Source organism: Syngnathus scovelli, chromosome 12 (assembly GCF_024217435.2).
Source record: "Syngnathus scovelli strain Florida chromosome 12, RoL_Ssco_1.2, whole genome shotgun sequence".
NCBI classification, from domain to species: Eukaryota; Metazoa; Chordata; class Actinopteri; order Syngnathiformes; family Syngnathidae; genus Syngnathus; species Syngnathus scovelli.
Genome location: NC_090858.1, coordinates 7,503,431 through 7,525,070, shown reverse-complemented (window position 1 = coordinate 7,525,070; position 21,640 = coordinate 7,503,431). Strand labels below are relative to the sequence as shown.

General features: G+C 42.2%; 2 protein-coding genes and 1 non-coding gene across 9 annotated transcripts; all 3 read left to right on the top strand.

Moving 5' to 3' along the window:
- Positions 1-677: 677 nt before the first annotated feature.
- Positions 678-4,549, top strand: LOC125978313 (salivary plasminogen activator gamma). Its single transcript, XM_049735544.2, has 11 exons — positions 678-856; positions 1,206-1,296; positions 1,385-1,436; positions 1,523-1,673; positions 1,769-1,851; positions 1,922-1,945; positions 2,017-2,194; positions 2,292-2,437; positions 2,520-2,660; positions 2,807-2,955; positions 3,584-4,549. Exons 1-11 carry the CDS (start codon positions 693-695, stop codon positions 3,776-3,778), a joined length of 1,374 nt encoding a protein of 457 aa, XP_049591501.1. The 5' UTR covers positions 678-692; the 3' UTR covers positions 3,779-4,549.
- Positions 3,363-3,434, top strand: trnaa-ugc (transfer RNA alanine (anticodon UGC)). Its single transcript has one exon. It is a non-coding gene; the product is annotated as a tRNA-Ala (tRNA).
- A 1,716-nt stretch (positions 4,550-6,265) lies between the features above and the next one.
- On the top strand, positions 6,266-21,565 carry LOC125978353 (vinculin). Of its 7 annotated transcripts, none has more exons than XM_049735650.2 (25): positions 6,266-6,739; positions 9,347-9,417; positions 10,212-10,362; positions 10,760-10,868; positions 11,134-11,256; positions 11,659-11,819; positions 13,730-13,820; positions 13,895-14,042; positions 14,121-14,274; positions 14,356-14,531; positions 14,617-14,715; positions 15,136-15,326; positions 15,544-15,570; positions 15,828-16,027; positions 16,286-16,414; positions 16,489-16,638; positions 16,817-16,925; positions 17,046-17,348; positions 17,418-17,542; positions 17,619-17,804; positions 18,541-18,696; positions 19,216-19,419; positions 19,705-19,809; positions 20,013-20,132; positions 20,441-21,565. In XM_049735650.2, the coding sequence occupies exons 1-25, from the start codon at positions 6,572-6,574 to the stop codon at positions 20,468-20,470; spliced, it is 3,486 nt and encodes a 1,161-aa protein (XP_049591607.1). In that variant the 5' UTR covers positions 6,266-6,571; the 3' UTR covers positions 20,471-21,565. The 7 variants fall into 7 exon arrangements, with proteins under 7 accessions (XP_049591607.1, XP_049591609.1, XP_049591608.1 ...); XM_049735655.2 differs by having other exon boundaries at positions 6,609-6,749; XM_049735652.2 differs by lacking the exon at positions 14,617-14,715 and having other exon boundaries at positions 6,267-6,739.
- The last annotated feature ends 75 nt before the right edge of the window (positions 21,566-21,640 follow it).

Genomic DNA, 21,640 nt, shown 5'->3' with positions numbered 1-21,640 from the left:
ATCCATCCAGCCATCCTGCATTTGATATTTGTCAAACTTTTGGCTTTGGTTTCGTAGTGGAGCATCACATGCGTGGTTCTGCATGATACGAGTACATTTTCCATCATAGGTCCCTTTCATTTCAGGAGCCCCGATCGGTTCATTTGTAATCATGGGAAGGAAGCATTCAGCTTGCAATTAAAATAAAACAAAAAACACAATTTTGAGTGCATGTACTACATTGAGAAGAAACTGAAAACAATAAGTAAATGGATGTTTTCATTCATGTTCCTGTTCATGTTTCCTGTTTCCTACCTTGGCCATGATATGACTGTGGCAATCAGGAAAGCGGAAAGGTGACTAATAAAGTTGTCATGTATGAGGTAGTTTCTTCAAAGGGGATTTCAAGGACAAAATCCCCTTTGTAGTACTTTAGATGCCAAATCCATACTGCAAACTTAATTTTATTCTTTTTGCATTATTACATAAAATGCAATTGATTTACATTATACAGCAATGTAAGCTTTGCCTTTTTCGGCACTTATGTACAAGCTGAATTGTGCTTCAGTCAGTTTGTATGTCTTCCTCACAAAAGTGTGAGAGCCTGTTTTATTACCAATTTTGGATAAACTTCTTCTATTTGACAGTGCTGATGTCACTCATCATGAGCAATTCTTCGGTCAAGCTATACGTCAGCGTGATCTGTGTGAGTGATGTTTGCTGGGCCTGGCATTAAACTCCTCCCAGCTTCAGCAGTGATAAATGGAAGGGATGCAGGGGACATCAGCACTCAAACGCAACAAAAAGACAAGACGTGTGGAGAAAGAGTGAACAAGAATCTTCATCAGGATCTTTTCCACAGTCTTGCAACAGAAAGGTATGCATCTCCTGTCAAATTTCCCAATCTATTATGTAGACAAAGCAATTTTTATTGTTTGAATTTTTATGCAGTGTTATGGGGAAATGAAGTAAAATAACAGTTCTGACTATCCAACCATGTCATGTTGATGCTGTATATTGTGGGTAGAAAATATTTTGATATTGCAAGGTCCTCTGATACTGTAATAAATGAACATATGCAATTGACACAAATGTAGACTGATGCACTTTATCGCCATGTCTTCCCTATCTTTCCTTATAATCACATGCGTCTGTCCTTGTGTCACTTCAGATAATCTCCCTATAAGGGCATTCAATGGTGATATTGTCAATTCCTTTTTGTCTAGCCCGTGTCCAGACGACAATAGCACAAAAGCAGAAGTAAAGATGAACTTCTTAGTCATCCTGTCGATGATTGCCGTTGTCAGTATTGAAGTTGTAAGTAAATTTCAAGTGCATGATTTCATTTCATTATTGGAAATTGAGTCATTGTTTTTCAAAAAAATGCATGCTCCTTCTTTTTCAGGCATTTTCAAAGAAGTGGCGTAAGTCGACAGGACATACACGCTCTCATCAAGGTGACCTCACTGTTCTTCACTTGTGTGTGTATTTTTATTTTGTTATGTGAGGATTCATTTATAATTGTTTTTATTTTTTTTCAAAGTTGATGTTTCAGAGGAGTGTTGTTCAGGGGATTGCAGCAATTACAGGGGAATTATTTCCAAAACAACAAATGGGCATCGCTGTCTTAATTGGAAAATGTTCAGAAACCCCTGGGGTGCCTCATCTGGAATCGGGAATCATAGATACTGCAGGTAGGCAAAATACACTTTTTGCTGGAGGAATACCTAATAATATCAGTTTGGTCTCGCAACAAATCAAACTCATACGTCAAATGTTTACCTTCTAGGAATCCTGACCAGAGCCCGAAGCCATGGTGTCGTGTCAAAAGAGGAAAGAGAGTCGTGAGGGAATTCTGTGACATTCCCAACTGTAAGAGATAAAAATTTTAAAACTTCTCATTTTGGTTTGCACTTTCTAAGAATGTCATTTTGCCCTCCAGGTTCCGCCGTTGCTTTGGATACAGGTAATAAAGTTGTGCTCCTGTCTTATCACAATAACATCATCTGATGATTCCCTTCCTGACCGTCTTTGCAGAACTGACATGTGGCGAGACGTCCAAGCAGAGGATGCACAAAATTGTGGGTGGTTCGTTCGTAACCGCGAGGTCACAGCCGTGGATCGCCGCCATTTATAACCGGCGCAAGTTCTTTTGCGGAGGCTCACTCATTGCTCCATGCTGGGTGCTCACAGCTTCGCATTGCTTCTCTGACGGGTGCGGCCAAACACACAGAACTAACACTTAATCATTTCCTCTCATTTGATAAAAGCACTGACTCACGTTGAACAATGTGTCGGTGTGTTTGGTTCAGTAAAGGGACCAACGTCCAGCGATTGTCTGTCTTCCTGGGTAAGAGTGGCATCAATGAAACGGATGCGGTCAACGAACAGGAATTTACTGTGGAAAAAATCATCCTCCACCAAGCATTCAACGAGACCAACTACAACAATGACATAGGTGAGCACAAGCAAAACTTTGAGTAAAAAGCTATCTCTGTGCAATCCATGAAGACCCTAAGCGGTTCCGTTCATCTTTTCAGCCCTGTTGAAGATCAAAAGCAAAGATGGACGATGTGCTGTGCGATCCAAATCTGTTCGCACGGTTTGTCTTCCTCCACCTGACATTCAACTTCCCGTTGGCTTTCAGTGCGTCGTCGCAGGATTTGGCAAGCAGAGTTCTGGTAGGTACAACATAATTCCCAACAAACACTGTAGACAAAAGTATTAAGGCAAAAAAATATATAAAAAAATCATAAGTCGTAAATATTTGCATTATAGTCTACCATTTCCAACAAGATTCTAATCTAAGATTCTGTGTTGTCTGCAGGGGCGATACACTTCTCTCAGTACTTGAAGGAGGCCCGTGTGAATCGTCTCTCCCAGTCTCACTGTGAAAAGAATTCCATTTATGCAAATATGCTCACTGACAACATGTTCTGTGCTGCGGGACCCAACTGGAGCGTGGATTCCTGCCAGGTGAGCAAGACCAGCCATTCGAAGAACTTTTGCACATTGCATCCCAAATTTGGTTAAGTGAACAAAAAGCGACGAGAGGAAATGATCGTGCTGGAAAAAAACAGAAGTGGTTGTCTGTACATGTGACTGCATATTTTTGACTGCAGAAAAGATGATATGAAACTCTTATGGTATCCTCTCCAAATGGAAGAAATTAATAATGTGCACAACTTGAAAAGCATGAAAGTAATACTAATTTTCAACTAATAAATATTTGCCTGCAGATTATTTTGCAATTTATTCTGCAAGATGATTAAAGGCATGACTATGTATGGCAAATATATGTTTTACGGGCATCTTTGGCTGGAATTCAAAGGAGCCCCCACTAGAGGGCAGAATAACAACTGAATACGAGGAGGGATCTGCAAGGGGATGTAGCTCAGTGGTAGAGCGCATGCTTTGCATGTATGAGGCCCCGGGTTCAATCCCCGGCATCTCCATGTTTTGTCTTAAAGTGTGACAAAGTTTATTCCTCCATTTGTCCACATCAGGCGCATATGAGAGCCAAAAATAATCAAAACATAACTGTAATGTTTGATACGGTACACGGATGGAAATGACATTGTCAATGTGATTTTTCTCCACACAGGGCGACTCTGGTGGTCCACTGGTGTGTGAAGCCGCTGGTCGGCTTTTTCAGTTCGGAATTGTGAGCTGGGGCATTGGCTGCGCTGTGAAACACAATCCAGGGGTTTACACTCAGATCACCAAATATAACAAATGGATTGCAGAGAAAACAAACCTACCACAGTATACTGAAGGTGTCATGTACCCAAAAAAATAAAGATGAGGCAATAGAGCACAGGTGTCAAAGTCAAGGCCCGGGGGCCAGATACGGCCCGCCACATCATTCTATGTGGCCCGCGAAGACAAATTGTGCATCAAATTCGTGTGTCATTACTAGAATTGCAAATTGTCTTCACTTTTAATAATATCTTTTTTTTTTATATTTGACCAGTTTTTACTCGTCTGATTTGAAAACGAGTTATTTGTCAGTTTGTTTTGTAGCTTTTACTGTATATAATATGAGGTGCTCATACATTTATTTGGGTTGACAGTCATAATGGCCCTCCGAAAGAAGCTATGACTACAATGCGGCCCGCGAAAGAAATTAGTTCGACACCCCTGCAATAGAGAGTCAATCCCTTATGGTAAAATTAGATAATTCCAAAAGGAATATTTGGCAGCAGAGATAATTGTTGCAGCAATTTGTTGCACCGTGCACGGAGTGGCAGCTAATGGAGCATTTACTGCACATGGACAGAATAATCCTTTAAGGATTTATATGTCTTCTTTTTTTAAAGAAATGTATTTTTTTATTGTATTGGATGTACAATAGCTTTATACAATTGTCTTTCTTTTTTTCCACTATGTAACAGATCTGTTTAATTTAATAATTTAATGTAATGTAATTATTCTGCCTAGCATATTCTATCTAAATACTTTATTGCAGCTATTTTCATACTGTGCAAAAGTGAATGTTTTAAGTGGAATGATCCACCCTATAAGCTCATTGCAACAAATAAAATAAAATAAAGAAAGCGGTACAGTGCCATACAGTGGAGTGATATTCACACAGCACACTAAAGAATACTATTGTGGAATGAAGAAAATCCTGATGTGATTTACAAAAAAGTACCCGGCAAGTCTTCTGAGAAGCCAAGATTGTCTGGCGACCAGTCCAAAAAAAATGCCAAGTCAGAATAATTTACAACAGCACTGCTGGGGCCCAATCATAACTCTCGCTTGTCCCCCTACACACACCTCAACTACTCACACAAATGTGTTTACTTAATAACTTGTTCTTCAAACCATACATGGCTATGAGATGCAGTAAGAGTCCCACTCCCCTGAAAGGACATTTCGAAAGAGAAGGTTAGGACAGATCATGGTCAAAGATTGGTTGAATCCCAGCTGGAAGATTTCAGGTTGAATCACCCCCCGCTTCCCATCCAAGTTACTCCTGAGGCTTCATCTTCACAGTAATGATGAGATGCTTACTTCCCTTTCATGGTAGTGAGAGGGTACAGAAATTATAATAGCACATTTTTCTTCGGTTTGAAAAAAAAAAAAAAACACCACGGGGAATCGTTTAGAAACTTTTCAATTGTATAAGTCAATTGAACATGGACTTACTCCACTACTGTAATGTTGGTAACCACTATGATAGTTATATTTAAGTGACCTCCCAGTGTGATGTCATTTACTGCACCTTTTATCTTCGCAGCCGTGTTAAGAGCTCTTGTAAAAATGTGATTCCATTGAGTATATAACTGCTGGACATTCAATAATAGTAGACGAGAGTCTCTTCAACCAGGTGGACCAGAGTCTCTCCAGTCCAGATGACAACAGCCTCTTGTTCACACCCCCGCACATTCACATAAACACACACACATAGCTACAGGCACTTTGAATGTCTCCAGGGTATAAATACTGCTGTTTTTGCTTGGGACGTCTCTGGTTTCCTCAGCACACATTGAGATTGTCCCTATTCCAGCAACACTTTGAGGACGTCACTCATTTCTAATGCCAGCAATTTTAATGCACCATGATAAGTTTCTGTAATGCATTTGTTTGTGCATGAAAATAATGTAAGTAAATTTGTTGGTGCCCCATGAAGAGATTCTCTTCTTTGCTTCACAGTAAAATGAATTCCTGGTCTTAATATAGACTTGAACGGCTTGGAGATGTGGACTACTGACCAAGCATTTAATGAACGTAGCTCATGTGTCGAATATAAGTTTGTAGCTTCATAAAAAAAGGCTCTTCTGTTTCTTTCACGTTGGTGCATCTCAGTTCCAGTGTCCTCGACACTGTGTAGGGTTGGGACCTAAAATTGGCGGCGGGTCAATTTTATTGGGTCCCCAAATAAAATATTACTAGCTAGAAGAGCAGTGATTTTCAAACTTGTAATACCAAGTACCACCTAAAAAATACCTATACCTTTCTGAATACTAGCATGAGTGACCAATGCAAACATAGAGTAGCAAATAAGGTTTGAGTGTTCATAAATCAATAAATTGAAATTTTGCACCTAAAAATTATGTTTAATTTTGTAAGCCATTTGGGTGTAGACATTTCAGTATAAAGTCTTATCCACTTGTGTGTAATGCCACATTCCTCCTGTTGGTGCCACTGCACTGAACGTCCTCATCCAATCGAGGAATCCCCTCCTCTTCTCATTAATGTAGCCCTTTCCTTTTTGGGGAGGAGGGGGGGCACACTGGCAGGCATGCATGACGTAACTTGGAAAGAGCTGTCACTTGCACGATGCTGCGCCCGTGCATGCGCGTGCAGCGTGAGCGCGCACAGGTTCCGAGCCTCCTCCATAGCGCAGGCACGGAGCAAGCTGCGTCTTCGCGGTGATTGGGCGGAGGGCGGTGATTCCTTCTGGCACGACAAGGGTAGACCCACCGGAGGGACCCGGGTCTAGATTTGACCGTCAGAGCAGACGTGGTTGTTGCTCCTCCCGCGAGTGAGGAGAGAATAAAAAGCAAGAAAGGAGGGCTTCTTTGCAAAGAAGCCACCGATCACCTTTTCGTGTGTGCTTTGGGGGCTGCGGTAAAAGTCGTTGACCATGCCGGTGTTTCATACCAAGACCATCGAGAGTATCCTGGAGCCGGTGGCCCAGCAGATCTCTCACCTGGTCATCATGCACGAAGAGGGCGAGGTGGACGGGAAAGCCATCCCGGACCTGTCCGTACCGGTGCAGGCGGTGCAGGCTGCAGTCAGCAACCTTGTGCGGGTGAGTCGATGTGAGTTTATTCTACCAGTTTGCTCTCTTGACATTTATCATGTCAACGTGGTACAATTAACACAAAATTAGACATGTAATCACATTTTGAGATCGAGACATTTTTTTTATGGTGTTTGATCTTTGCACACTAACATATAAAAGTGACTCACCAATGCAACATAATATGTTCAACTTTGCCCTTATTGCTAATCAGTTGGACACTCAGACATCCTCAATGGAGTTTGTGGGGCGGAAGATTGATTTGACACACACATTGGTCATATTTAATTTAAACCGAGATTACACAGTGGGTCACTTTGTCTGTGTGCACTGACTGGCAAAATCAATACGAGCCCAGTCAAGGGACAACACTCAAGAGACATTTTTCATCTTTCGTTTGGCTTATTGGGGGACATATTTTTGATCAGAATCAAGTTGTACAACTCCTAAATGGTCTTAATTATTTAGCTTTTAAAAATGTACTGAAAAAAGTGACAAAACCATCCTTGATACGATGCATCTTTATCCAGATTTGCACCAAAATTTCACAGCAACGTTAACGCGAGTACACACGGCAGTATTGCAGTAGTACTTCCCATTGGCACCCCACAAGCACATTTAATCCTCCCATCTATTTTTTGAAGCTTGTCCTCATTTAGTTGACGAGTGAGCTGGAGTCTGTCCCAGCTGACTTTTTTGTCAAGATGGGTTACACCCTAGACTGGTCGCCAGTCAATCACTGGGCACATATACAGTAGCCAAACAACCAATTTAGAGTCCCAGCCTGCCATGCAATTGTAAAAACACAATCTTAGAAGAACTGTTGAAGAAAGGCTAAATGTACAATTCAGTTGTTACATTTATTTTTTTCATGTCCTTCACAGGACTTTATGAAAACAGAAATGTGTGCTAATGGGTAAAAGGATCACCACTCCTAAACCAACCAATAAATAAATATAGTTGTAAACTGAAGTCCATGATGGTTGATTACTGTATCTCTCTGCTTGTCCTGATCACTTCAGTAGATTCAACCAGACGGCGAGCAGAGGGAGGCTAATAGCAGCCTCGGGCATGTCTATGTGTCCCTGATGCGTTTTATAGAGAAGCTATACCAAATAGCGAAAGCTGATCTTATCGGATGTAATTAAGGATTTAAGTTTTGGGGGATCATTTTTATCTACTGATGATGCTTGCTAATTGTGCAGCAATGCAGCTGAAAAGGAGACAAGTGCTCTGTAATGGATGAGAAAGATAGAAACAAGTGTGCAAAGCATGCTGGTTACTGGGAAGAAAAAGTTCATTGTACATGATGGGCGCCTTCAGATTTTTTATTTTCGCTATCAGATACAAAGATGTAAAAGAGAGTCCCACTGCATACTGATACGGTTACACTGTTCACCCCCAGCATGGTGGGCCATGTGTATAAAAAGTAGGTCACTGAGATTCTTCCAGATGCGAACAAAATGGTGTCAATCTGTCAGAGAGGCTGCACGTCTGTGAGCTGACGATTCAACTAAACATCTAAAAGATTAGCTGGTGCATTAGTAGGGAAACGCGCAAGCTCGCTGGAATTGTGCCGATGACGGAGCCGCGCTTGGAAGTTTCAGCTCCCCAAGGAGGCGATGTCAATCTCATTCCTGAGTACGTCTAGGGGGAGGGGAGGGAGGGAAGGAGGGAGGAATAAATAGATTTACTGTGGAGAAGTGAGTAGAAGAGTCACCTGCTTCTGTTTGGGATGTAATTCATTGGATGACCCTGCACTACCTTTCCCACTATGCTTCCCTTACTTTCTCTTTGCAGTTTATTTTGTAAAGACATTCAATAGTTGTGTATTGCCAAGAGTTCACCTTGGTATTTTCATTTAATCAATGACAGACCAAAAAAAAAATCATAATGCATAATTTTTCTTTTTCTCCACTCCAAGTTAATCAACTTAAGTCCCATAATTCCTGGCACACAATTCTGATGCAAAACTAATCAAGCTAACAATTATTTTAAAACTACTCGGTCGCATCACAACTTTCCAACAAACACATGGAATGTCACTGTGGACACGTCGGACACTTAACTGCACATTAACTATGCAGCGATTGCGCATCAAATAATCGATGCTAAGTGATGGCAATTACAAGAAGCGCTTGCACTCAAGCAGGTTCTTTGTCTAAAGTTTCATCAGGACTCGCTTACTATACTCGCAAAACTTCATTCCTGCAAGCTTCAAGGAATCCTTTGCCGTTTTATTGGATGCCAGATGGTGCTTGTGTTTGCTTCTCGCTACGAATGCATCTTCCTGTGACTCTCGGGGGGGCCGCAAAGTCTATTAAGTCAAGTTCACCAATGCGGCACTGAGAGACTGATGTCATCATCTTCCTGAAATTGCATCTCCAGTGTGCGAGGCCACCTTCGCGCTTTCGTGTTTATATGTAGAGCGACTGCATGTGTGGGTCCTCAATTTTTAAGTTGATGGCCTTTTCTGAAATGTGCACCTTCATTCAAATCTGCACCCAAATGTCATATGGTCACCCAAGTGAATTGTGTGAAAGTTTTATATAATACTAAAAGACGATATTTTTCTGTATTAATACAAACATTTAATGGTCCGATTATGTGTTGCAGGTTGGGAAGGAAACAGTTCAAACCACCGAGGACCAGGTGCTAAAGAGAGACATGCCGCCTGCATTCATCAAGTACGCTTGTTTACCATTGACTCTGTGTGATGGAATTAATCCACGTTATCACTGAGGAGACAGAGAACTTATTCTGAAAAGTACGGAAGAGGATTCCGGGCAGTTTAATGCTAGGAAATATGGCAGCACGCCCAGCTGCAACAAAGAGCCACTTCTGAACTGAGAGCTCAGTCAGAAGAGACCCACGGGTGACTTGTGCACCATCCGGCTGAGAGGCTGTTTGTTGTGTTCCGAGCAGGCTTCTAAACGTCTAATAGGGTGGCGGAAAGAGCCTGCACAGCAATGCCGTACCCTTGACATTGATCTGGCTGCATTGAGTGTCGTACAGATTTATGCAAATCAATGATTCAAGTTCAGCAACATAACATGTGGCTTTTCGATAATAAATGATCAGCTGCCTTTGTCTATCTTTCGACTTAAGAGCAGATTTCAGATTTTAAAACGGATATAGATGTGAAAAGTGCACCCTCAGACACACATGTATACATACACATCGTAAATCTCACCCACAGGGCTAAGGAAGAGGGGGCATGTGTAATGTGAACCTGACTAAATATAGATGAACTAGCAGCCATCGATACCCTCACCAGTGGGGGTCAGAAGAAGGAGGAGGTGCCTTGGCTTCTCTCAAGCACTTAAATTCATCACCTTATTCAACTTAATAAAACATGTATGCATCGAGCTACTCAAAAACAAAACATCCAACATTTTTGTGCCTTATGTCGTTTGCCCAATCATACATTTTGTTTACAATATAACCGAAAACAAGAAATATGTGTTCCCGGTGTGTGCAGGGTGGAGAACTCGTCTTCTAAACTGGTCCAAGCGGCTCAGATGCTGAAGACGGACCCCTACTCTGTCCCCGCTCGGGATTACCTCATCGACGGATCCCGAGGCATTTTGTCGGGCACGTCTGACCTGCTGCTTACGTTCGATGAGGCCGAGGTGTGTTTGTCTTCGTCTGCTTGTGATCTTTCCGGGAAATACAGCTTTTTATAGCGCCGCACGGGAGAAGGAACTGAGCTCAGAGCTCAGTAATGGGAGTCTCACTTAGATTTAATCAGTCAGATCATATGACGTTTTCTCTATCATGATGCAGAATCAGTGCGCGTGTGTGTATGTGTGGGTTGGATATTTGAAACTTCTACTAAGTGGAATCACATTGAGCACGTCACTGTGTTTTATCACTCGTTTTGAAGGAGCAAACTTTTTATAGTTTTATAGTTATACAGAAATCACAAGGCTGCACACACACATGGACAGGGGGCAACTTGAGGAACAGCAATAATATGCTTTAATACTCCGAGTATGTTTATCATTGATGATGTGTGTTCTGTTCCAGGTGCGTAAGATTATTCGGGTATGCAAAGGTATAATGGAGTATCTGACGGTATCCGAAGTGGTGGAAACTATGGAGGACCTCGTCACGTACACTAAAAACCTGGGACCAGGTTGGCAAGAACTGTTTCTAAACAGCAATGATGTCCATCAAATCAATTCCAAATGCTGTTATTAGAATAAATCGTTAATCACTAAAAATATCATCAAAAGTGATAAATCGTCCACTGCATTCCATGTTTTGTGTTAATATATGTAAATCTGCAGAAAATGAGTTCAGCGTGCAAACAAATTTCAACCTGGCGTAAGCCAACAGGCTAATCATCATCACCATTGGAAGGAATTTGACTAAATTATTGTTTGCTTGCCTTTGCTCAGGGATGACCAAGATGTCGAAGATGATCGAGGAGAGGCAGCAGGAGCTGACACACCAGGAGCACAGACAGATGCTCATCAACTCCATGAGCACGGTGAAAGAGCTGCTGCCTGTCCTGATATCAGGTGAGAGTGCGCGTGCGTGTATGTGTGTGTCCACGTGTGTGTGGGTCCGACTGCGCCACAAAAAAGCCAAAGAGAGCGGGTCACTGAGCATGCCGCACGGTCGTTATAGCAACACGGATCATTACAGTCATTAGTTGCCTTGAACTGTAAGATTGACTACAAGCACGCACGCTGCTGCCTGTTGCCCTGGATCGACTAACAAGAGCTGGGCAACACTGGAGTATAGACAGAAGTTTTGGAACACCAAGGCCATTACGGCCTGCATATCGGAAGGGGAAATTATTGATGGTGGATTTACAGTTGTCATAGTTTCAACTCATCTGGGAAGAAATAAGCAGCCAAACTGGAAAGCAACCAATGAAACTTTCCAATGTCATGCCCAATTCATCTTTCCGTCCTCAGCGATAAAGATTTTCGTGGCAACCAAAAGCGGGCGTGGTGCCGGCGTGGAGGAGGCTGAGAGGAACCGCCGCTTTACCTTCGAGAAGATGAGCGGCGAGATCACCGAGATTATCCGAGTTTTACAGCTTACCACGTGGGACGAAGATGCCTGGGCCAATAAGGTGCCACTCAGCTATGCGGATTCTCATTTTAAACCCTCTCAAGTTAATCCCTACACATTTATTTAATTGCAGTTTTAATGTGGAAGGCCTGCTCACAACACACACACACACATAGTCTTAGCCACACAAGCCTCTTTGCTGCAGAGAGCATCTCTCTACCTTCTGTGATTCACTTTTTCTTTTTGCTTGTTGGTGTAACCCCCTTTTCCTTTTTCTTTCTGTACTTTTCTCCTCCATTATTTTCCCTCCTTGTAGAAGGTAAGCCTGCTTCTCTCCCCATCTGCAGCCTCCAGTGCTCGTGTTTGTGCCACTTGGTTTAACACATTTTAGTGTAAATGCCATCCTGGTTGGTACGCAATAACCTGTATGTCCCGTGTTTCAGTCAGCTAATGTGATGATGTTCTGTACACATGTAACTCATCACTATGTGTTTTATGTCCATCTGTTTGTGTGATTTGAGCAGAGGTGACAAAAATACCTACCCTCTGTCTTCATGTAAAAGTACTGATTCAAATCATTTAAGTAAGAAAAAAAAAAAAGACGAACCTATTCTGGCAAAGTAAGAACTGAAAAGTACAGATTTTTTTTTTTTTATTTATTGAGTAGAATAGAAAGCTGTAAAAAAGAATAGATACTTGAATACCGAACAGTACAGTCACTTTAATTGCAATAGTATCTTCATTTACTGTATTTTCTCTCCAGCTCATACTGTCAGTGTGTTACACAAGATATTGTTCAGTCAAAATGACTTCACTCATAAAATATTTTGTTGCCCTCCCCACCATTTATTTATTTATTTTAGAACATCAGAGATGATAAGATAAATTTCCCTCGTCCAACTTGTCACTCTGCATGTTTCAACACACATAACCGGTCCACACAATGATTTGTCTTTGTGTGTCTGAGTGGTTGCTGTGCACATATTGTTGCCAGTTCCAGTCATCATGAAGGGCTGCCCTGCCCCTAACTCCCCGGGTCATGAATTATATAAAATAATCTGCTCCAGACACATCCGTAATACTTGACCTATTGAACGTTTCCACTCAAGCGTTTTATCGTCCTCTGAACTGGGAGGGAAATATTTTTCTCTATTATTTTTGGGGGAAAATTAATATTTTGATACATCGAATTTTTTGTTATTTTTTACCAAACTACAACTTTATAATAAAGATAATCGCATGTTTTGTTTTGATGCATGTACGTAGTGTTTTAATGACTGCTGTGAATAATTTAGCTTGAGTGATTTATAAACTCGATTAATTGATGATTTGTGGACTTAATTATTTCATAAAGCTATCGACGCAAACTGGAGTTCACGGTTAAGATGAAGCAGTTGTTGGTGCAGTCCAAATTAGCTGCTATTTTACATTATTTGTATTATTTGTGTTGTGCTAACATTGGTAACAAATGCCAGCAACATCCTAATATTGCGTCTTCCTCTTTCAGTGAGGCTATGTTTTGCGCTATTTTTATCTGTTAATATGACATCTTGGGCACCAAAGTGGTTGAAGTCATTCAAACAAATGACTCAGAAACCACTAAAAAAATAATAATTGTGTAACGTTTACCACAAAAAAAGGGAATAACATTGCTGTCCAAAAAACCCCACAGATTTAAGCAGAAAACAGAAATGTTGAAATTTACGCATCTTCAATGTTTATTTATATCAATATCATTGATTGTGATACAATATAGAGTATCAGGCTGTTTGTTTATTTATTCACTCATTTATTTATTTATTTATTTATTTATTTATTGGTCCAATCTCTAAATCCAGAAGATTGTCACAATCACAAATCAGTGATTTAACAGCAATCAAAAAAAGGTTATAAATAATTTTATATGTGTTTTCCCTTATTATTTGAAGGTAATACTAAATATTTACTTTTGTATTTTAATATTTTTTTTAGGATATGGAAGCATTGAAGAGATCGTTGGCCTTGATTGAATCGAAAATGATCCAAGCTAAAGGTTGGCTGAAAGACCCCTATGGACAACCAGGTTTGTATCAGAGTGGTCTACACTTATGTTGGCCTTGACCTTTATTGACCTATTGACACCACCACCACCTTCAGGTGAACCGGGTGAGGTCGCATTGCGTGTGATTCTGGACGAGGCGGGAAAGGTGGGAGAGCTTTGTGCCGGGAAGGAGAGGAAGGATATTTTGGCAACACACAAAGCTCTGGGACAAATGACTGACCAGATTGCCGATCTTCGAGTCAGGTATTGCACGCTTATTGTGAAAAGACTATTGTTGCCACCACTGGAAAAATATTTACATGTATTTATTATCTGCGGCAGAGGCCAGGGTCCGAGCCAGGCGTGTGTCCAACGTGCCAGCCAATGCTCTCAGGGTTTAGATTTGTTATTTGCCAAAGTGGACAATGCTGCTCGAAGACTGGAAGCTCTTATCAATGCCAAGCAAGCCATCGCGAGGAGACTGGATGCCGCACAGGTCTCATCAAACAACACCACGTTGAGTTTTGTTCATGTAACGTTTACAGACTAATATTTATGATGGCGTTATTTTTTTAAGGCCTGGTTGGCTGACCCGAACGGCGGTCTGGAAGGTGAGGAGAACATCCGGGCGTTACTCGCAGAAGCCAAACGCATTGCCGACCTGTGTGAAGACCCCAAAGACAGAGACGACATCCTGCGTTCTATCAGTGAGATCGCAGGCCTCACCGCCAGACTTGTGGAGCTTCGCAAACAGTATGTTTATTTAGTAGATCTTCCTTCCTCTGACATTAATGACTGTGCTGTGTTTTTATCTAATTGGAAGACCCTTCATTCCCAGGATTAGAATGCAGCCTTGTGTGACCAATGCATGGCACATTTTACCTGCCTGGAGCTTATGTTGTTGCCTGTCAACTTTCGGCAGCCCTCCAAGGATAAGGTTGCTAAAATGTTTGAATACGGTGACAAACCAAAGGGGTTGTTCTTAAAACGGTTTTGCGGAAATTAAAGGGAAATATCTCATTGAAGCAACTTATTCAAAAAAATGACCTGCCTTGTTCCTCAAATTCAACGAGTCATAACAGCATGAATCATTAATTCTTTAGATTCTGAATTCAATGACCATAAAAGGAAACTAGTTGCATCAACATCAATGTTATTTCCCTTTAGGGATGATTCTCTAACCGAGGGTTAATAAAAAGTTGGGCTTCTAACAAATTAACATGAACACATTTATTTATGTTGCCCTTAAAGGTGGAGAAGACTTTGGATAACTCAACACCTTATTTCCCTTCTTATTTGATGCTCCTATTTATGCACATCTTTATACAATATTTTTTTTCGTGTTGTATTGTCTCAGAGGTAAAGGTGACAGTCCGGAAGCTCGTGCCTTGGCAAAGCAAATCGGGGCGGCCCTGCTGACCCTGCAGGCCAAGACCAACCGAGCTGTGGCCAACATGAGGCCCGCCAAGCCTGCAGTCACTTTAGAGGGCAAAATGGAGCAAGCACTGCGTTGGGTCGCTAATCCTGGAGTGGATGACCGAGGTGTAGGTGAGTGAGGGTTCTGGAAAACCCGACAGACACTTATTGAGCAACTGTAGTTGCCATTCAGAAAGAAAAGTCCAGCCACCTATTTAAAATAACACCATGCAACAGGCTAAAGAAACCCTGAGACGTAAAAACATCCAGTAAGAAAAACAAATTCTTGGTTGTGTGTCTGTTTTTTTAATCGTCACCTGTTCCCTCCCACGCTGCTTCTCGGGAACAGAGTGTGAGAGACTAGAGTGGAACACAGGTACTGGCTTCCACTTTTTACCTTCCACTGATGATGCACCTTCATTCTTTAAATATTCATGACTTCAAAACAGCAATAATCCAATTTTACTATGGTCTGCAAAAAAATCATCACATTTTGAATCCTTGTTTGAATGCATTTTTTTTTTATTTTCCCTCCCTCATCACCTCTATAGATGTGTTTGTTTTTATCCAGGAGCAAGCCAGTATTTAAATGTGATATGAAGGACGACCTCTGACGAATTTACGTGTCTTCAGGTCAGGCGGCTATCAGAGGGATGGTTGGAGAAGGCAGGAGACTGGCAGGAGGCCTCTTGGGGCCATACCGCCAGGATATGATGGGACGCTGTGACAGAACGGAGGCTCTCATGACATCTTTGGCTGAAATGGCTGGCAGGGGAGAAGCCGAGGCCCCCCACGCTCGGGCGACCGCCGCACAGCTACATGACAGCCTTAAGGTAGTTCATATAAGCACTGTTTTCTTTATATTCTTAAGAATCATAATCTTGTTAAATGTTTGACAGCACATACCTTCTAACTATATCCTACTTGGTAATTTATGTCTAGGAAGTAGAATATGATTAAAAATATATATGGTGGGCCTAAGACCAAAACTTTTATTACCCCCAAGTATAAACGGATAAGCTCAGGTTTCAGCATGCACTGGGAAAGAGCGCCACCCAGTGGTCATATTATGGCGTTTCTTCCTACACCAGGATCTGCGGCACAAAATGCAGGAGGTGATGACCCAGGAAGTATCTGATGTCTTCAGTGACACCACAACGCCTATCAAATTGCTGGCCGTGTCCGCAACCGCACCCCCGGATGCCCCCAACAGAGATGAGGTCAGTTGTGGTGTTCACAGATTCACAAGACGAGCAGTGAAGAAGTATCGTTTGAGTCGTCTGTGTCCTTGTAGGTTTTTGAGGAGCGCGCTGGGAATTTTGAGGCCCATGCAGGTCGTCTGGGGGCTACAGCTGAGAAGGCAGCTGCTGTGGGAACGGCCAATAAGAGCACGGTGGAGGGGATCCACGCAGCGGTCAAACATGCACGTGAGCTCACGCCGCAGGTGCTTGTTTCTTTTTAAATCACCACGTTTTCATTTATTTAAAAAAAAAAAAGACAGAAATAGTACAATAGTTTTGGAGGATTATCTCATAAGTGAATTTTCTCAAAAGTAAAAAGATGGAATAATCTTTTTTAACATTTTGACGTGTTTGCCTAATGCAAGTCCGCCCCTGGTCTAGGTAACTTCTGCTGCTCGGATCTTGTTGAAGAATCCTGGGAATAAAGCGGCATACGAGCACTTTGACACCATGAAGAACCAGTGGATTGACAATGTAGAGAAACTCACAGGTGAGATCCTTTTAAGATGTTGTTGGAATCAACAGGTACTAGTAAATTAGATTTAATTTAGTTTTTTTTGGCTCACGTTTATTGCTCATATTTCCCATTTGTGTGTCTTTGCGAGTGCAGGTCTTGTTGATGAAGCCATAGATACCAAGTCATTGCTGGACGCATCCGAGGAAGCCATCAAGAAAGACATCGACAAGTGCCGAGTTGCCATGGCGAATGTTCAGCCCCAAATGCTTGTTGCCGGGGCGACGAGCATCGCGCGGCGAGCCAATCGTGTTCTGTTGGTGGCCAAGAGGGAAGTGGAGAACTCGGAGGATCCGCGCTTCAGGGACTTGGTGAAACACGCGTCAGATGTCCTGTCTCACACCATCTCACCCATGGTCATGGATGCTAAGGCGGTGGCTGGCAACATTCAAGATAAAGGTACACACACTCAGTTGAAGCCATAAACAATCTCTGTATGATACCGGATGACCTCTGACCCTTCCACAGGGCTGCAGAAGGCCTATTTGGACTCCTGTCTAAGGATCCTGGCCGCTGTGGGAAAAGTCAGAGAGGCCTTCCAACCTCAGGAGCTGGATTTCCCCCCTCCGCCGCCTGACCTCGATCAGCTCCAAGTGAGTCCAACAATTATTCACCGGATGTGCGCCGTGTCTAGTCTCTCCATGGAATTTGGACCTGTTTTACTTCCAGGTGAGTGATGAGCAGGCTCCACCCAAGCCGCCCCTGCCAGAGGGCGAGGTGCCGCCCCCGCGTCCTCCTCCTCCCGAGGAAAAGGATGAAGAGTTCCCGGAGCAGAAGGCTGGAGAGGTTGTGAGTGAGCCCATGATGGTGGCCGCCAAACAGCTGCACGACGAGGCCCGCAAGTGGTCCAGCAAGGTCGGTTCACATATGCATATTGACCTCAATTTGCACAACTGACTTTTACTATTGTGGTCATGGAATATGTTGTCTCTGTTGACTGTGAATTCATATATCGTGAGTCATGTTGAGACTGAAATGTGGACATCAGGGGGCTTGATTCCAATTTCAGAAGAAGAATGGAAACTGTCATCTGGTAATTAAACAAGAACCAAGTGGGCAATTCATTAAGTACACTTGCATAATCCAAAAATTACAGTCAGAAGATTTGGGTTCAAATCTGCATTTCTGGGTACTCCAGCTTCCTCCCACTTGCTGTTTTATTAGAAGATTTTCAATGTAAATGTGAATTTTTGTTCACCTTTATATGCCCTGGCAGTCTCTCACCCCAATTCAGATTCTAGCAATTATTGCTGGGTCTCGTATAGCTATGCACATTGGCGGAAACTATCACTTTTATTGTGTCCCACTCGTATTGTGGAGGGAGACCTCAATCCTGTTAGATCACAACCTCAGGGTCACAGCTGCAGTCCTATTATATTTTCCTCCCCGCCTCGCCTTCACTGCGCAGTCCCGCCTTCCCTTCCTGCTCCTCCATGATGCCTGTACTCCTCCTTCAATTCTTCCTCTGTTCTTCCACCTACTGCTTCTCGTGGTGTACTAAACGCCTCCTGGCTCTCTCCCCTCCTCCCCCTTCCCTCCCCAATCAATCCAACCGCTGGCAATACACCCTTTCCCCGCCTTGCCCTGCCAGGAGGCAGTAGAGGTAGACGATGAAGATGAGTTTACTGATGGTGAGGATGACTATGAGCCCGAGCTACTGCTGATGCCCTCCAACCAGCCTGTCAATCAACCCATGCTGGCGGCCGCCCAGGCTCTGCACCAGGAGGCGCGCAAGTGGTCTAGCAAGGTCTGACTTGACGTCACAAGCGCATTTTTGCCGCTGGATTATTTGACTCCACCACTTCTCTCTCCACACGCATGCAAAAACAAAGCGTCACTCAAACCGATTGCATCTGCCGCTACCATGGCAACCTCCAACCAGCTGTGGCTGCTCAGATGCTAAAGTTGTACTAAAGGTTGACACTTGATGGAATGGCTTTTTTTAAATCGATGCACCACTATGCCCAACTAGCTTCAGGATTTCCCGCCCTTATATAGGAATCTTGCTGTTGTCAATCACTTGTTGTCATGGCAACCAGTGATGCCAAGGATGACAGTTTCCCAAAGAGGTCTGGGTGATGTCATGGTTACTAACCTTAAAGCACTGAGAAACGGGTCAGCATGCATGGGAATTTCATGATATTCTGTGTGCATACTGCATGCAAATGACTAAATGGATGCTTGTCATTAACATTTTTATGATTTTTAACCATCCTTTAATATTATGCTTGGAGATTCTCCTTATCTTATTACTCCCTTGTCTCAGGGCAACGACATCATCGCGGCCGCCAAGCGCATGGCTCTGCTGATGGCCGAGATGTCCCGGCTGGTGCGCGGCGGCAGTGGAAACAAGCGAGCGTTGATCCAATGTGCCAAGGACATTGCCAAGGCATCGGACGAGGTGACGAGACTCGCCAAGGAAGTGGCCAAGCAGTGCACGGATAGACGCATCAGGACCAACCTGCTGCAGGTTGGTTTTTAATACAAAAATGGGACACAGAAAACTACAATAATCTTTCTTGTCTGATGTGCTTTTCTAACAAGCACAAACAACAATAATATATTTTTTACTAATATTACTATTTGTTGAATAACTCCTTTGTGAGAAAACATTATTTTTTACAATACTGCTCTCTGCAGGATTCGTAGAGCACTGCTGCAATTGCTTGCCCCAATGATAAAACACTATTTGGAAGACAATCCATCCACTGAAATCCCAAATATTTTTTTATCATTTTTGTTTTTCTTGTTGAAGGTTTGTGAGCGGATCCCCACCATCAGTACTCAGTTGAAGATCCTCTCCACCGTGAAAGCAACTATGTTGGGTAGAACAAACATTAGTGAAGAGGAGTCCGAGCAGGTAAAATGTTCATTTGACTATTTGATCACGGTGTATAGATTGAAATAAATTACCATTATTGTCACACTTTATGGGTTTGCAGGCATTAGAGACTAAACAAACAACAAAATGTGTTTTCCATATCATGTCCGCCATAACGAATTCAAACAAAAATTTATTCTGGTGTCATGACTCCCTTCCCATCGTCCTGTTGATTTGTGCAGGCCACAGAGATGCTGGTCCACAACGCCCAGAACCTGATGCAGTCCGTAAAGGAGACTGTGAGGGAAGCTGAGGCGGCCTCCATCAAGATCCGCACGGATGCAGGATTCACCCTCCGCTGGGTACGCAAAACCCCCTGGTACCAATGAAGGCAGCAATGACTTTGTGAACAGCAGCACACAAAAATAATGAAGTAGCAACATAGATGATTCTCCATCATCCACTGTAGATGTGCTTCATTTAAAGTTCTTCCTGTCTGGTTTTAAGTGGACACGAAGGAAGCATTTTTATTAATATATATTTTTGGTATGTTGATTGCAGGTAGCAATATATTTTTTGCATGAAGATGTTTTCTATTTTCTAAAAGGCAACTTGAGAGATTATGATAGGACTTTTGTGTTTAACAGAGATTTGTGTTTTGTGTGTATAGTCACCTATGAGAGATCCTCACCAACTTTAAAAGGCTTAAGGACGGCACTCTCCTCCGCTCATGTTTACTTTGAATAATTTACGCTGCTGATTGAGTGTCGATTTGAAGGTATGACATCATCGCCTACAATTCGCTTATACTTGAACTATATGAAGTCTTCTGGATTGGAAATGGTTGGCGATGAAATGTTTTAGTTCATGATTGAGTGATTGCCGAAGTAACAAATGATTTGCTTAGCATTAGCTGTGTGCATGACAACTCGTTATTATTAATAGGGATGGGCATAATGTTCAATTTTACTGGTAATTAGCCATTTTAATTTATTTAAATTGGAGTGCAAGACTGTCTCAGGGTCAATTTGCTATTTAAAGAAAAACAACATTGATGACTACACAGGTCTATGGAAAGTTAAGACACTACTCTTCAACAAATTCTGGCATGGAAGGAGTTAAGATCATTCAGATTGTTGAAACATATTCAAATTAAAATTATGTTCATAGCCAATCAAATGTACATCCCTATTTAAACTGTGAAATTTTTATGGCTACTTATTGTTTTTCATTTAATTTTAAAGCCAAATAATGCATTGGACATTACTCAACTACATTTTAACTCTATAACGCTTCAACAGCCCATTACCACCATCATACATTTTATTCTGTCATATTTCACATATTTTTTTAGCAATATACGTATATAACATTTATTTTCCTGTATGTCCTATCTCCTTAACAGTTGAACTGTTCTGGGGGGGGGGGTCATCGTGTGTTTGGAGTGGTGGCGTCACAAATTAACCAAATTACATGCAACCACAAGCTCTTGTTTCACTTTCATTTTATGATTTATACCAACTTTTGTATGATTGCTGGGCAAATATAACTTCTAAATGGAGAATCAGTGTGTGTGTGCGCACACGTGAGTAGAAACAAGCACGGCATTAAAGGGACTGAATGTAGTGAGGATGTAGCAGCCGCTTGCTGAGAGCGACAGTGTGTTATGTATACATTACAGTGTGTACATGTGTGATGTGTCTCATGCACCCTGAATGTATCTCGAGAGCTCTTGGCCATGCAAACACATGCGCTGTTTGTGCCTTGGAAGAATAAAAAGACTGATTATGAATGACTTTGAGCCAAGAAATGTTGCAACACCTGACACTATCAGATATCAAAAACTGTTTCCAGCACTTGAATTTTTTTT